Consider the following 17,924-nt stretch of genomic DNA (forward strand, 5'->3'; position numbering starts at 1 on the left):
AGTTTTCATGAAAGCTTTTAGCTTGGTGGTAATAATAGGTTCTTAGCTGGACAATGTTTAATTCTTCACTTATCTTTATGTTTAATTCTTCACTTATCTTTTGGTTATGAATATACCAAGGGAAAACTGTTATTTGCCTCAGTACACTAGTCTGGACAGTCTGCAGTTGTTTTGCAAGAAAACAACTGCAGACTGTCCAGACTGCTGTTGGTTTTGCTGCTGTTGTTGGTTTTGCAAGAACAAACAGAGGCTGGTCAGACATAATGCAGCATAGGACGCTGAATGAATTTATAGAGTAACTTATTATCAATAAATAGAGTGATAGTCCATGAGAAAGAATTTGTGAGGATCACCCCAAGATAAGGGATTTGCTTAGTTCAGGGAAGAGTACTTCCATAAAATGTGAGATTCTCGTTCAATTTCCTTTTCTTCATGCATAAAACAGGAATCGTTTTGTCGATGTTGATTTAGATTTTTGAGTTCATCAGCCAGATCTTCAGAACTTGTATCTGATTTTGTGAATATTGGATGAATTGCCTAATGAATGCCCTTTGAGCAAGGATTGCTGTGTCATCATCATGCACTGTAAGTGTGGTGCTGGTTGTGTGAAACACCGTTTCCATAAATGTTGAATAGAGAGGACGATAAGGACCACTGTGGTCCATTGGCTAAAATAGGGCAGCGGGTAGAATATCTACCCGCGCTCATACATAGGAGTGCTATTATTTTTGTCTGTTAAACTGGGACATCTGCCTTAAATTTAACTGACAAACTGGGACATTTGTCTTATTATTAACAGCAAGATAGGAAGAACACTGATTTACTATTATAAATGACGGAACGAAAAAAATCACAATTTCAAAAGTTAATTTTAACAAAATATTTAAGAAAATTATTACGCAGTAATATTTCAGTTTGTTAATAAACGCAATGAAATGATTCACCTTATTGTAACTTTTATACTGTTACGAATTTTGTACATAGATAGATGACTTTAGTGCAATTACATGCGTTAGTATTTTTTTTGGGGGGGGGGTAATGTAAGATGAAAATCTAAAAAGGCGAAGCTTGCCGGAAAAATAAGAGTACAAGGCAAGTCTATTTTGAGAGAGAAACCCTAGCAGCGGTCTGAGGGTGTTCCACCTCCCTTCCTCTACCATCAACACACGAGAAGACTATCGGCTCACCGCGTATTTTGAGTGCCCCCCTTGCCATGGAGTTCATCTTATTTGAAGCTCCAATCCTCTAAGGCTGGAATTACGATTTCATTCAAAAAGTGAAAAGTATTGAATTGGCTTCGGGTCTTTTAGTGAAGATATTGATTAAGTAGAGAAATGCATCGTATCGTTGATGCATCTGAAATCTTAATAAATATATGTGGTACTAAAATCCGATGATCAAAAGCTGTTTCGAATTATTGGCGGTATAGGATTAGACTCGTGATACTTCTGTGTTCCATCACCGAAATGCTGTATTTCAAAACTGGTATGAAGGTGGGCAGATACTATGCTTGACTACAATTCTACCTTATTCCTGTATTGTTTCTGATATTTCTTCATTGTTTCAAAAACCTCTGATGCATAGAATGTTTTCAGTTTTGTAATACTGACGTGTGTATTGAAAATTTATTTCGCAATTCTGCACCATTGTTATGACTACTTCAGTCTTTAAATAGCAAGGTAAAGCATATAGTAATAATTTGATTAATATAATGAAATTGAAAAAAAGACAGCACCCATTCATGACATACACACACAGTATTTAAAATTTTGTGCGTTACCTTTATTTGTTAAATATCATGTTCTTCGCACTTAAACCATAAAATTCAGTTCAAGCGCAGTGTCGCAAAATAATTTTAAAATGAGCATACCTTCAGAATTTCAGATACACAGTCTCGCTTGCTGGATATATATATATATATATGTAACACTGTGCTATTGCTCGCTTTGAAATCGTTTAGATTTTTAATCAAAAATTCGTTAAGTGTTACAAAATATGAAATAGATAATAAAACAAATTCCAAAGTCCCAATTTGGGCTTCCAGATGCCCACATTCTGGTGGAAACGCACATGATTCGAAATTTGATAGCTCTAGGTACCGTCGTTTTATCACAGTGCGAGAAAAATAGATACATTTATGAAGATTCTTCATTATTTATTTTTTTAATATAATACAAGGCTCTAATATTTGGTGGCAACAATTTGAAAAGCGAATCGACATTTAAAGTTTTCAACGCAAAATGCGAAAACGAAATTAATAGCCTTTCAGGGTAGCCCTTTGGGCGAATAAATAAATAAAAGAAAAAAAGATGTGGTTTTTTTTTTTTTTTTTTTTTTTAAACTTTGGGAAGTTTAGGTAGGTGAATTTCATCAATTAGATTACAAATCTTCTTATTCTAAAAAGGTAGTACATGGTATGATTAATAGCAAGACGGCATGGTTTTGCAGTGTCTAGAAAAACACCTTTCATAGCAGCCTAAAAAGAACCCTTTCTAAAAAATGACATGAAAGTATTACCACAATTGCCATTACGTTTATATAGTTGCGAGGTCAGGTTATTGACGTCAATGCCTAAGAGAAACAACGTCATACTTTTGCGGTCAAAACATTGAGAGGGCGGGAATTTTCAACCTGATGCGGGAAATCCCTGTCTGTGTCCCGCTTTTTTCACGGAACTCCGGCTCTACAACACTTTGAAAATGCCTCGAAGGAATCAGAGTTGCTCAGTTGATCAAAGACTGAAATCTTTGATTTTATTGCTTTTAATATCTACTGTAATTTTGTTACCAGATTGGAAAGAATACTCATCAATTTCATTTCTAGAGCCCGATATTTAGAATAAATTGTAAATATAACGTTCAGAAGCAATCGTCGAGTAATGACTCTGAATTTCAAATTTAATTATTTTTAATTTCTGTGGCTTCTATGTCAAGAAATCTGGAAAAAAAGTGTGGTAATAAATAACAGTGCTTTTTTTTTTCCCCCATTGAAACATATTGTTTCACATATTAATTCCGTTCCATTAGTAAATGTGTAAGGTTTATCTTATTTAGCACATATTAGCTCATGTTAAAATCTAATCTATGCTCTTCTTACTGCTTCGTCTATTTCCATCAGAATATGCTAATGAGAGAAGCTTTACACCGAATAAGAATATAAGTTAAGACGGTAAACAATTGGCAGTTATCTTAAAGCAAACTCTTCTGTTTTGCAGACGAAGTGAGTAGATATCTCTGACCTGGTGAGTTTCTTATTTAGCTGTCGCTTAGCAGGTAATTTACTCGTGAAACATAGCGAGCCACGTGCTAGAACAAAACTTAATATGTGACTGTAAATAACATGAACCTGCATGTTATCTCTTATTGCCCTGCGAGAAGCAGGAGTAAATTTGTGTTCGTTAGTTTTAGTTTTTACTCAAAATTGAAAGCATCATTGAATATTAGTTGTTTATTTTACGCAACACTATGTGTTCCTTAGTTTTAGCTTTTACTCAAAATTGAAAGCATCATTGAATATTAGTTGTTTATTTTACGCAACTCTATGTGTTCCTTCTAGACTCTGAGTTTGGAAAAGAGGTTAGGGTGTAAAGTCATTAGGTTTTTCTAAGCTGTAAACATGAAAAATTTGCAATGCCCTCGCCGGAATTCGAACACCAAAGTACTAACCGGGAGTGTTTTCAAATTTCACCACGAAGGCACGGGGTAAGGAGGAAGAAAATACGTTAAAAGTTTACATCATTTTATTACGGCAAAGCGCAGAGTCTCCTAAAGGAAGAGATGCTTTCATGGAGCACTTTTTACGGGAAAATGGCTCATATTCACGTTGCACATATAGGAAAACCACGAAAATCTGTACTGTAGCTACCCCGTTAGCCAGGGTTCAAACCCAGATCGAACTACCAATATTAACCAGGGTTCAAACCCAGATCGAACTACCAATATTAACCAGCCTTAATTACACAGCCACTTAGATAATCAAAAATTCAGATAATTGGGATTTTTCCCGATGAAAGGGTCTACGTACACTTTAATTAATTAATGTACCTACTGTATGTTGAAAATGGGAGGGAAAAATTATTTTTAAAGAAAAGAGATTTTAATTAATTAAAATGAAAAGTCAGAACTTTTACGTATATGTTATATAGCGTATTGCACAGTATTTACAAGTGCTTCTGAATACTGCACAGTATTTATAAGTCACTGCTTGCTGAATACCTCAGTTAAATTAAGCTTAAAATTTATTAGCCAGTGGCTACTTGCTTTAAAGGATGAACAACGAAGCTTTTGAGCTAAGATCTTAGCTTTTTCACAAAGAATCGGACCCGAAATTGGGTTTCCCATAGAACGTTGTTGGAAAAGCGACTTGAAAACGAAATCTTTTAAATTTTTGTTTGTTGCTGCTTTCGTTGATTTTCTTGAAGAACTTCCATCTTCGTTTTCAAGCAGTCACACGAAATTTAAAAGTGTAGATTTGCTCTTTTTAATGTCTGAAATCGTTGATTACCCAACACTACGTTTCTGCCTTAATTTTTTTCTTAATTCTGAAAGCGATTCGGATAGTCGGGCTTCGGATAATTGGAGTGGTACTGTAGAATAATAACCCTTTGTTAGCCGCTCAGATCGGAAAGTGGTTAGTGACTGTCGCACCGAAGGGCCTGGGTTCGAATCCCGGTGAAGGCATGGATGTAAACTGTTTGTCCGTTCACAGGAGGTAACGGTGGCCGCCCATTAGGTTCCTCCATAATAAAATGACCATCTTCTTATAGTGGCCAAAGCCTAAAATGTCTAGTGTTCGCCATTAAAAAAATAAATAACCTTTCATTAAATCACAAAATTTAAAAACGTAGTTTACATACGCAAAATTGCCTTTCTCCAACCAATCTGATAATCAGCCAAGACCTTGAGAAGTATAATTTTCTTCCGGTGAATGTAAAACTTATCATCAGAAGCCTGAAAGAAACGCATTCAAGGATGAATAATACCCTCTTGCGCATGTGTTTATTCCATTGCTTAATGTTTAACACAATAAGGCAATATTTTCATGACGTAACTCGTATTTAATAATAGAAAACACGAATTCAAAAACCTCTCAGGCGTGAGAGGTCTATAAGTAGCAGTTCTCATCCTTTTTAATGTATTGTTTCACATAAAGTGCTTCTTCATTCAAGTCTTACTTGTTACTGCATTAGATTACAAAGGAAAAGAAACAAATTTCAATTCTTAAAGTCTAACAGAGCGTGATAATTATGTTTAAAATTAGCAGAATGCATTTCGGTATTTTTTAACGTCTTATTTTAGAATGCAAGCAAGAAATACAGTACAATCCATGCAAGCAAGGAGTTTGCTGCTGCAGTCTTAAAGAATTGTTTTCCTTTGTAAGATATGAAATAGTTCTGTATTTGTGTCATGTACAAAACAAAATGCTCTTTGAATCTTTACACAGAATTTATAAACACACAATGCAATTACAAAATATTAAAAGTGTAAAACTTAGGATAATTGAATTGAATTAAAAGAGTAAATTAAATAAATTCAATTTAATGGCAAGTTACAAAGTAATTTAAATTTTAAATTATTGAAATAGTAGATCAAAAATTTAAAAAATGTTTACCAGAAGTGTATCGAGCCAAAACTTTTAAGATGACATGATACAGAAACTAATTGATTATTAGTTTCAAATTAGTAATTTACACAGTTTTTTACTTTATTAAGCGATAAAAAAAGATGCCTTTAAAAAATATTTAACCCGAAACTTTTTTTAGTCCAAAAGGGCTTTGTCCCTGAAGAACTATTGTTTTCGTTTTGCGATTTTGCGTTAGTTCACTATAAATGTCCGTTTCACTTTCCAAACCGTTGCCACAAAATGTTAGAGTCCTGCATTATATTTGAAGAAATTAAATAATGAAAAATCTGCATAAATGTATGTCTATTTCTCGCATTGTGATAAAACAATGGTACATAGAGCCATCGAATTTTGAATGACGTAATCCTACTGCGAATATGGGCATGTGGAAGCTCAAATTTGAATTTTGTTTTACTATCGATTTCAGATTTTGTAACTTTAACGAATTTTTGATTAACAATCTCAAGGATTTCAAAGCGAGCCATGGCAACGTTGTACAGAGAAAACATTTTTATCTCCAGCGCGCGAGACTCTGCATAGTAAATTCTAAAGATATGCTCAATTTAAAACGATTTTGCGATATTGCTGTTGAGCTGAATTTTATGGTTTAAGTGCGAAGAACGTGATATTTAATAAATAAAGGTAACCTACAAAATGTTTTAAAATCTGAAACATTTCAGTTTTTTTTTTTTTTTTTTTAATCTCTTTGGACTCTTTGGAGAGGAGACACACAGAGTCCAGTTAGCATCTAAGTTAAATCCTTGATTATACTACAAAGGATTTGTAATAAAATTTTCTTTCATAACGGATAATCATAAATTAAGGCCCCATAGAAAGTAATTAAAAATCAATTAAGTAGTAAAAGGTTTTCTTTGTATTTTAAGCTTTTATCTTTTACGCATATCGCTTCAGACAGAATTTTTATTTTTAATAATCTATTACAAAAATTAATTTATAAATAATTTAAAAAATTTAATTATTAATAAATCAAAGAGTAATAAATTTTTAATTAAATAATTAAAAGCTTCCGTAGAATGGTATGCTGATTTATTACGGTATCAAAGATACTGTACAAGATGTGAATTATAAAATATATTCTGAAAATATAAAAAATATATTCAGTGTTCGTATAATTTATTTATATTTAGGAGATTGTGCAGAAACTTTCAATTATGAAATATATTTTGAACATAAATGTTTTAGCGCTCGCATAGCGCTCATTTACTTATGTTTACAACTCTATACCACCTTCATTAAAGGGAGAAATCTTTTTATTAAAGAATCTTTAAACAAATGTTGTTTTGAAATAATATTTTTTACTAGGACGAGAAAGTCAGCGTCCTGAAGGACAGACTTACACTATTTTCTTTATTAATTCATATATAATAGAAGCTATGAAATCTCAGTTTCCGAAAGCTTATTTATTGTTAATGGACTAAAAATAAATATTCCTACCAAAGGACAAATGTGAATTGGACTGAGTAGGTCACACTTAGGAAGACGTGTGAGGTAATTACCATCGGCATTGAAAACCTCATAATCGTGACCACTGAGATCGCGGTGCAGTTGAGGAGCAGAGCTTGAATTCCAACTTTCACCCGTGGCGCCCCCTGCTTTTTCTTCGGTCAAGCGAGAAACCAATGGACCTGCATACGAAAAATGGAATGCGGAGAGAGTTCAGTGAAATGTAGATACCGAGTGACTTTTTAAATCATTTTTCAAATAGATTTCGTCGTAAAAATTGCAGAATATTTTTTTTAAAAATGACGCCAACGGTACATAATACGAAGAGTTCTATCTGTGAGACATTAAAAGATTTCATTGTATTAGTCGGAAAAATTGTGTTAGCATTTTTACAATCTACATATCGCTGCATAGTTCCTAACTCGAAACAATCCCTGAAAAACGAAATCGTTTTAATCACGGGAGCAGGAAAAGGATTGGGCAAGGAATTGGCTCTGAAATTTGCAGAACAAGAAGCTTTGGTCGTGCTGTGGGATATTGATGAGGTATGTAATGAAATATTATTATTAGATTTTTATTACAGAACATGGCAATAGTTTCAAGTTGTTCTTGAGATTATTTTCATTCAGTAGATAATGACTGGTGGAACATAATTATTAAATTTCTGTTGTAGTATATGGCAAAAGTTTCGTGCTGTTAAGATTATTTTTAGCCAGTAGATAGTGAGCATTCGCACATGCGGTGAAACATTATTATTAGATTTCTATTACGGTATATGGCAACAGTCAATAGATAATGAAAATTCGCACTTTGAGAATCCATCGGTTAAATGCTGTCAAAAATGAAAAAAATAAATTCGGCCTTATTAAATTTAATTATAATTTATATTAAGGAAGCATATTATTTACGAATTTATATTATTCACAAATAAACCGAATTCTGAGTACCATTCTATTTCACGACTTTAGTAACTTTCGAATTTAAGTTAAAGCCTCACATAAAAGAAATTTTTCATCAAAACATACAAATAACGATAAGCAGCTTTACTTTATAATACAAATATTTTTTTCATATAGAATTATAGAATCTGAAAGTATGTTACGTTTCTGGTTTATTACTTATTAATTTACTTTTTTCAAAACTAGAGAGATTGCAGATATGCAGGTGAAGTAAGTATCTTATGGCTTTTTTTAATCTCCTTCTCGTTAGGCAGTTAAAAAGAAGATAATTTTATAGCGGCATAAAAATTGTTTCTTGAAAAAGCAATTTTATTTTTTAAGCCCTATCATTTCACAGCAAAACGGCCCTGTTGATCAATATTGTAGTTAACTTGGAACAGACATAATTTTTTTTCAGATATTCTATGAATTCGATCACATTACATTATAGATTGGTTTGTTTTACTTGATTATGGCAAAGCATTCGAGGGCTATCTGGCTCAGAGGAGAGATGTCTTCGTGGAGGACATTCTCAGGAAAACTTGCTCTTATATACATTAAACATGGAGAAGACCACAAATCTTTCATGTAGCCAGCCCGTTTGCTAGAATTCGAAACCCTGACCAAACTACCAGCGTTCAGCGGCTTTTACCGCCCGGCCGCTTGGGGACCTTATTCTTTCACTAGTCAGAAGTATATATTTGAGTGGTTCCTCGTTGCGCAGAGTTCTATAATAAAATTCAGTTATTCAAAAGCATAGCAATCCTATCTGTCTCTACCTAAACTGTACAAAATAAGTTTCAAATTCAGGTTATTTCTCGGGACTAACATTTTCCCTCAGTTTGCAAGTAGGTAACTAAAATACGATGAAGCTTTTTTTTTTTGATGAATTATTAAATTCAATTCAACAGCAAAATCCCAAAATATTTAAAAACAGCATATCTTTAGTACAATTTCCGATAGAAAGTGTCGCGCGCTGGATATAAAGAGGTTTTTATTCCGTATAATGTTGCCACTGCTCGCTTTCAAATCGTTGAGTTTGTTTATCAAAACTTCATTATAAAGTTTTACAGAATATGAAATATAAAATTGGAAATTCAAAATTTGGGCTTCCAGGGTGTCATATACATTCGGGCTGTCATGTTTGTAGTGGATTAACAAGTTGCAATAAAATATAACCCTCAAACTGTTAGAAAACTCAATAAAACGCGTGGATACAACGGGTAAAAAGGAAATTCTTTGTCAACAAGAAGACAAGTAAATTCGCTGACGTTCGCAAAATCTATGGTAAGCGAAGATTTATCATCGTAAAACCCTGTTATACGTATTTTCAGATGAGTCACCCTTAGAATACCACATCTGAGAGTGACTTGCAAGAGCGCAATTAAATAATGGAACGAACAATTTTCGCTAGTTTTGTTCTCTAAGGTGACAACTTTTGCAATAGTATACAAAATCGTCTGGAATCGCAGATTCCAGTCTTAAGAACATTTTACTGTACTATATCAAGGCGAAATTTATTTCGCAGTTTAAACGTGAATGCGTGTCAATTATTTACTAGATTAATCTTTAATTTCAGGGAAAAAAAATCAAAGCCTAGATATAGATTTAAATCAAGAGAAAATTCAAATTAGATCGAAGATGATTTTTAAAGTTTATTTATTTTGAGGGGGACCGATACAGTATCATTCGAAATGCACGGTATTTCTGTAAAACAAACAACAGTCTAACACAGAATTTTACCTTAATTTGAATTTTAAATTAGTGCATTCCTTTTCTGAATGCAAAGACACTGATATTTTAAATTAAATAGCTTTCGAATTATTTTGCAAGAAGCTTACATTCTACACCATGCAAATAACATATTAAATTTGATTAATTTCCGCAAAATTCAGATTGTGGAAAACGTGAATTTTTTCAATGAACGAAGAAATAAATTAATATGTTAATGAAATAGAATGAATAAAAATAAACAGTAGAAACTGTTTAAAAAAAAAAAAAATAGAGAGAGAGAGAGAAAGGAAAAATATGGAAGAGTTCAGATTTTAACGGTTCCTCAGAAGGGTTTGTTAAGATTTTTAGCGCTAGTTCGTAGTCTACCAGTCTGCTGTCGCATTCACTCCTGCTAAACTATTCTTTTTGTCTTTTCAACTTTGTTATTATTTATAATCGTCTTGGCACTTATTCCAAGTACAATTCAACAGCAAAATTACAAAAATTTTAAAAGCAGCACATGTTTAGTATTTCCGATGCAGTGTTAAGTGTCAGCATACATTTTTCTATTTTTTTCTTTTTCAAATGTTGATTATTTTGTAACACATCAGTTCATCATATCAATGTTCAGTTTTATAAGTAAGATGGCTTGCACCACTTTTCTTTTGCCGTTTTATTATTAACATTTCGGGTATTAAATTTATGAAGCAAATATCATGTTCTTCGCGTTTGCACTACATTAAGTTCAATTCAACAGCATATCTTTAGTAGAATTTACGATAGAAAGTCTCGCGCGTTAGTTCTAAGAGGTTTTATTCCGTATCGTGTTGCCACTGCTCGCTTTCAAATCGTTGAGTTTGTTTATCAAAACTTTATTAAAGTTTTACAAAATATGAAATAAAAAATCCAGGCTGTCATATGCATTCGGGCTATGATATTTATAGTGGATTAACAAGTTGAAATAACAGATAACCCTCAAACTGTTAGAAAACTCAGAACGCATGGATACAACGGGCGATCAGTAAAAAGGAAATTCTCCGTCAGCAAGAAGACAAGTAAATTCGGCTGACGTTCGCAAAATCTATGGTAAGCAAAGATTTATCACATGAAACTCCTGTTACATTTTCAGATGAGTCACAATTTAATACATTTAGGCCCGATAGACGAATTGCTGTGCGAAAATCGAATAAATTGATTTCGAAGAACTTATTATCTACTTTTAAGCATGAAAATAGAGGCTTTAGGGATGTTTCTCGGCCTCTGGGATGGAAAATATATATTTATGGAAAATAATATGGATTAATATATAGATATTTTGGTACTTTTCCGTTTCGCCAGCGCAAATCTCGCCAAGCAGACTTTGTTTCGACAACATACAGTATACACATAAAAAATTTTAACAAATGTTAGTTCTAAGAATTTTTTACTTTGAAACATTTTAATATGGTTTAAAATTTTGTAAAAAGCCAAAAAATAAAGACAATAAATTTGTAAAAAGACATTAATTTAAGAATTTATTAAGTTATCATGGTTCAACATCCTGATTCACCAGTTCGTATTACGTGACCCCAAGTGATCTCATCTCACGTATTAAATGTATAAATTTTGTAATATTCTGTGTAATTGTATACATTGTACATAGAATATTTGTAATTGTACGTAGAATATTTGTAAATATTTTATGTAATTGTATGCCAGTATTGAAAGAAACAATCAATCTGGTAAGAAATGGCTGCGCTTATTTTGAAAATGAGGCGTAAAAGGTTACCAGCGAAGATACTCCATTTGGCTTCAGTTGTACCATTATTGGCGACTTTATCGTTTGCGCCGGCAAAACGGTAAAGTACCGATATTTTTAATGAAAACTTAAAAGCATATTCAAGAAAACTTGAAATGCAAAATACAGTCAAGTTCTGCCAGGATAATGATTCTAAACCTACAGTCCTAAATCTTCGCTTGTGATTATAACACAACTATCTTGAAGTTATCGAAATTTCTCCATATTTTGCAGATTTAAATTCTATCTAATATGTACGGAGTGAATTAGTGAAAGAGCAAAGAGACATGACATTTCTTCGAATACGAAATTGAACATTTTTACACAAAAAAAGTTAGTTGTATCCACGCCAAGGTCTAATTTTAGTTAAATGATTTCCAAAAAAAACATCTTGTGTTTGTATCAAATGTAAACTATTTATTCAAAGCGCCCGAATACTTATGCGAGTTCATTTTGAGAATTTTTTTAATAATATGTTTTAACCTAAAGCGCTTTCAATGATTTTTTTTTTTTTTTCCCCCTGAAAACTAACAGGTTTCAAGAAAGGTGATCGACCGTATACGTGAGGAGGGGACAACCGTTATTTCGCTAGTATTTAGTAACTGATATTTCAAACAGTTCTGTAATTTGCCTTTATTTATTTTTTAAACTTAACAAGTTACATGATAATAATATATTAAAGTTTATAAATATTTAAACATATAATACTGTTGCGAGCGTACGGGTTCGTTACGAAATGAATGCACAAGTCCGAATGAAAAATGAACAAATTTATTATTATCACAACAAATAATGCTTAAATTTCCTCAGATATTCGTGCAATATTACAAAATCTCACAGTAGTTATCTTTTAACTACTCAAGTGTTCAAAAGAACTTAATTCAAAACAGCTAAAGAAAGCTAATCCGCGAATTCGCTAGTCAACAAGAGCAGTTTTCTAAATAAACTCTTAAAACAACAACTAACTAACTAACTAACTACAATAATAACTAACATTAGCTATTTAAATACGAAATCCGTAACAATACTTTACGAAGGCATTCAATACTTGAACCTGCAAAACACTTCTACTTCTAAAACCGCATGCCACAACACAGTTTCAGTAAATATTCATGAACGGTGATATTTCATTCATGAATGAGTACAAACTACAGTGGAAAGCTTTCTAAAGTTTTCCACTGTAGTTTGTACAATTTTATTTGATTTTTTATTGATTTTTTATACTTATTAGCCCAAAGGACTTTAAGCCCACAAGGGATATTAATTTCGTTTTGGCATTTTGCATCGAAAACTTTAAATGTCCGTTTCATTTTTCAAATTGTTGCCACCAAGTATTAGAGTCTTGTGTTATATTTAAAGAAATTAAATAATGAAAAATCTGCATAAATGTATGTATGTTTCTCGCATTATGATAAAACAACGATACCTAGAGCCATCCAGTTTTGAATAACGTAAATCGTCCAACGAATATGGGCATCCGGAAGGCTTAATTTGGAATTTGGAAATTGTTTTATCATCGATTTCATATTTTGTAACACATTATCGAATTTTTGATAAATAAACTCAAAGATTTCAAAGCAAGCAGTGGCAACACTGGGTAAGGGGAGGGGAATTTTTTTTATCTCCAGCGAGCTAGATTGTGCTAAAGACTCTGTGCTAGAAATTCTAAAGATATGCTCATTTTAAAATTATTTCGCGATATTGCTGTTGAATTTAATTTTATGGTTTGAATGAGAAAAATATGATATTTAATAAATAAAAATAACACATTAAACGCCTAGTCTGTGCACTTCTCTCCAAAGGCATTGATTCTAATAAATATTATATTTTTTCACGATGGAATGTTTCTTTTTTATATAGCGAAATATATCACACTTAAGGATAGATGCATAATATTAAAATTATTGAGTAATAATGTGAAATGAAATATTCCTCTGTTAAAAGAAAAGTGGAAAATATGTAAAATTACAGAAAGCCATAAAAATTACAGTAAAAGCTTCATAACATGGCATGTTACGCCTTAAGTGTTGAGGGATTACAGGAGTAAAATTATATGATACGGCAAAGTTGCCTTTTTTTGACGTTATTGCAGATACTGACGAAGGGAAAAAATGTACATATTAGTTATGCAAACATATTTAATGAGTGCCGCCCGAACGTGTTAGTGGTTAGTGACTCTGATTACCCTACCGAAGGGCCCGGATTCGAATCCCGTTAAAGACATGGATGTTTGTAAACGTACAGTGTCTCTGTGGCACTCTATGGCGAGACGAAAGTCCTCTCGTATAATTTCATGGTAAAAACCGACTCCTCAACAATTAATTCAAATCTCGAGGCCAAAATTGTTAAAATGCTAAATTTAGTAATAACATAAGAGCAGGAACACTTAATTTCAAGTTCGTCCGCAGAACCTCTTAGTTTTTTTTTTTTTTTTTTTTTTTTTATTGCAATTTCAATTGAAGAGCGCAGAGACTGAAATAAGATGAACTTCGATATTTTGCTTTATAACAGAGCTAGCCGCAACGCGGCCAGCCTTCGTCAGGCTTTTAAATGCAGTAGACAAATAAGAAAGGGAACACCAAGCATTAAATTTAAAAACTGCACAGAATTTTACCCTGCAGGACAACTTTATTAAAAAAAATGTTTTAAAAAATAATTAAAAAAGAAAAGAAGAAAAACAGAAATTTTAAAATTTCAATAAAATGTATTATATATAATAAAATAAGCTATATCTCATAACACAAAAATTAATTATCCTAATAAATAAATTAACCAACTTTCCCGTTGCAAAATCTTAAGAATTCAAATAGTACAAAGTTAAGAACTTTGTTTCCTAAAAATATCATGCAAACTTTTTTATATAATTAAAATTGTACATAATTAACAGTCAGCAGTTCAGTATCCAAAGCAATGAAAGAAAAACTGTTGCAAAAACCACACTTCTAAAAGAATGAAACTATCATGAGAAAGCAATAACCAATAAAAATTCTGCTTTGTGAATGACATAATTCAAATATACAAACTTCTTTGCCATTAGCTAATAAAGAGAGAGAGGAGAAAGGGAAAAAAAAAAAAAAAAAAAAGGAAATTCTTTCTGTTGTGTCTCTAGAGACACATGCGAGTCAGAACAAGAAGATTGCGATGTGCGTGTTGCGTATATAATTAAAAATATTTTGTCTCATATTTTCAACAGTCAGCAGTCCAGTATACAAAGTATTGAATAAAAAACTGTTGCCAAAACCACACTTCTAAAAGAGTGAAACTATTCAAAATGATGCGATTTCATCAAAAAAGATTTTTAAAAAAATCTGATTCGAATTTTGAAAAATTCCCTTCGAGGTGCACTGGCTCTTGTCTAGATGCACCTACGTATGTACTAAATTTCGTAACGTGTCTATTAGCTTACGCGCAGCACGAACGAAAGACACACATATTCATTCTTTTATTATATGTAGAGATTACATTTCTAAAAGAAATTAATACACGTATTTTCTAGTAATTAATAAAACTGAGAGTAATATCAGCTGCTGAATGTATCACGTTCATGGAAAGAGCAGAATATGTGGGATGCTTTGAGCTTCTAAAACGAAACCCATACACCAAAATGCGATCTTTTCAAAAAAGCGAAACATTTATGAAGAGTCATCCGACCGAGAATAATGAACTGGAAGCTAGAATAAAGATGAATTTTGTTTGACCGAAAGAAATATTGTTCAAAATATTCTATTTATTATCATACTCAGGGTCATGTCTTATATCATTAATTCACCCACTCTTAATTCCCTTTGTCATATAATTTTCATGAAAAAATCTTATTTAAATTCTGTCGCATTTATTTTAACTATTTCATTATTTAATTTATCAATAGTTTTACATTTATATTTGAATTAATTGTGCTTTGTCTTAATGTAGTATATTAAAATAACATTCTTTCAATTTTCAGTTTTACGTATGTTTAAAAAGTAATACTTAAATTTGGGAAAAAAAAGGGGGGAGGGGAATAACATACTGACATATAATGAGAAAGGAAGGATGGGGCAAAACGGTAGATAACATGGCCGGGCTGTGATAGATAACTGTCGTAGCCAGGTCTTCCTTCTATTTTTATGTTTTCGTTTCGTGTATTTTTCACTTGGAGCCATCTGACAGCATTCCGGGGACAGAAATAGGTCAGAGAAGCAGAAAATTAGATATCATCCATTTGAAATGGATAAGGGAATATAACCTGTATATACGGGTATATTTTAAAACTTAAATTTGTTTGTGCTTTTCATTAGAAAATTAAAAAAGGGAAATTTCGAAACTAAAATTCTTTAGATTAGAATCTCTTATATTTTACGCCTTGCGACTTCATTTGCCGCTGAATAGAACTTTATACTTCGTGAAAATAAATTTAAACATACTGTTCTGATGCATTCAGTTACAGTTAAAATATGAAATGTGCAATTAGTCTTCGTTTTTTCAATTAAAATCATCCTCATTTTCATCGCTTTCGTTTGCATTAGCTATATCACAATTCGGTTAATGGCCAAAGCTGATTTCTATCTCATTTAATCAAAACGCATTTAAATAGACGAGATATGAAACCAGGAAACAGTAATTAATAGAAGTTTTGCATTATGGTATTATCCAAAATTAGTTAATGATGCAAATTACCATTTGTGCCTAATCTACACGTGATTTTATAACTAAAAAAAGGGAGAAAAACTGAAAGCTTTCAGATTTTATATTACGTCCAGAGGGGCGTTTTTTTTTAACATTTTGTGAGTTACTTTTATTTATTAAATGTCATGTTCTTCGCACTTAAACCATAAAATTCAGATCAAGAGCAATAGCACAAAATAATTTTAAATTGAGCATATCCCTTTAGAATTTCCGAAACACAGTCTCCCGCTCTGGAGATAAAAATGTTTTTCCTGTACAACGTTGCCAATACTCGCTTTGAAATCCTTAAGTTTGTTAATCGAAAATTAGTTAAAGTTTTACAAAATATGAAATTGACAATAAAAGAAACTTCAAATTCCAAATTTGGGCTTCCAGACGCCCAGCCCATATTCGCAGTAGGATTACGTCATTCAAAATTGAATGGCCGTAGGTACCGTCGTTTTAACACAATGCGAGAAACATACATACATTTATGCAGATTCTTCATTATTTAAATTCTTCCAATATAATACAGGGCAATAATATTTTGGCCGCAGTTTTAAAAGTGAAACGGACATTCAGAGTAATTCGACTAAAAATCGCAAAACGAAAACGATAGTCCTTCAGGGACAAAGCCCCTTTGGACTAAAAAGAAAAAAGTATGATGCTTTCAGATTTTATATTACGCCCAAAAGAAAGCCTTTTTAACGTTTCGTGTGTTACCTCTACTTATTAAATGTTATGCGCTTCGCACTCAAGCCATAAAATTCAACTCAACAGCAGTATCGCAAAATAATTTTTTAAAAAAATCTGATGTGTACACTACATGATTTCCTTGTACGGAATATTAAATTATACGCATTTTTTCTTGCATTTTATTTAATCTTATTAGATTGAATTAAACCTACTTTGCCGACAGCGCATAAACCACAATAGAATAAAAGCATTCTTTAAAATTCACTTTGTTTACCACACTCTGGCGCTAGGTTTACTTAACAGTATTATATTTCGTTCATATTATAACTCTGAATGCGAAAATTTATATCATTTAAAGAATTATCTAATCGTTGCCACATGTTCTATTCAAACACTATAATAAAGCTAGACCTATTTATAAAAGAAATTAAGCAAACAAAACAAAAAAGAAACAGTTGTTCACAGACGATTGAGTATTTCTCATTCAATTAATTCAGTTCTCACTTCGCGACAAGACAAAAATACATAAAAACTCAACATATCTGTATTAAAAATTACGAAGTAAATCTTAAACGCTTATTTCCTCGAAAAAAAATTCAAGAAAGGATTAAGCATGATTTAATTGGCAATAATAAATGAATGCGTTATCTTTGTTGTTGCGAAGCTAAGTTTCTCTAGATTGGCAACAAATCCACTAGTCTCCTGTTTCAAATGTAAACATCAATGGCCGCTATCAAATTAGGCTTAGCGGCACTTAAACAATTTTAAAATTGTTGATAATTCTAAAAATATTGCATACAGATTTACTAAAGGCATAAAACCCTTAACCGGAATATAAAAACAACATAATTCAATCATTTTTAAAGCAAAAAATGTACAATTTACAAACATATAAGAGAAACCAAAATACGAGGTGCACATCTACATGTTATAGTAGTCTTATATACAAAATTTCAACGTTCTGAGGCTACTCGTTTTTGAGTTATGCCAGATACGTACGTACGTTCGTGCGTACAGACGCCACGAAAAATTCTCTTCAGAATTCATTTTAAAGCAGTTTTTTAGTTCTT

General features: G+C 32.1%; 1 protein-coding gene across 1 annotated transcript in view; it reads left to right on the forward strand.

Annotated features, from left to right (window-relative positions):
- The first annotated feature begins 7,222 nt into the window (after positions 1-7,222).
- Positions 7,223-17,924, forward strand: part of LOC118186327 (short-chain dehydrogenase/reductase family 16C member 6-like) — a 67,653-nt gene continuing 56,951 nt past the window's right edge. Inside the window, exon 1 of the mRNA XM_035356410.2 lies at positions 7,223-7,631. Within this exon, the coding sequence (XP_035212301.1) occupies positions 7,386-7,631 (246 nt within the window). The 5' untranslated portion in view covers positions 7,223-7,385. The remainder of the gene's footprint in view (positions 7,632-17,924) is intronic.

The sequence above is a fragment of the Stegodyphus dumicola genome, chromosome 10 (assembly GCF_044657685.1).
Source record: "Stegodyphus dumicola isolate Sdum_Otavi_A_Nest chromosome 10, ASM4465768v1".
Taxonomy (NCBI): Eukaryota; Metazoa; Arthropoda; class Arachnida; order Araneae; family Eresidae; genus Stegodyphus; species Stegodyphus dumicola.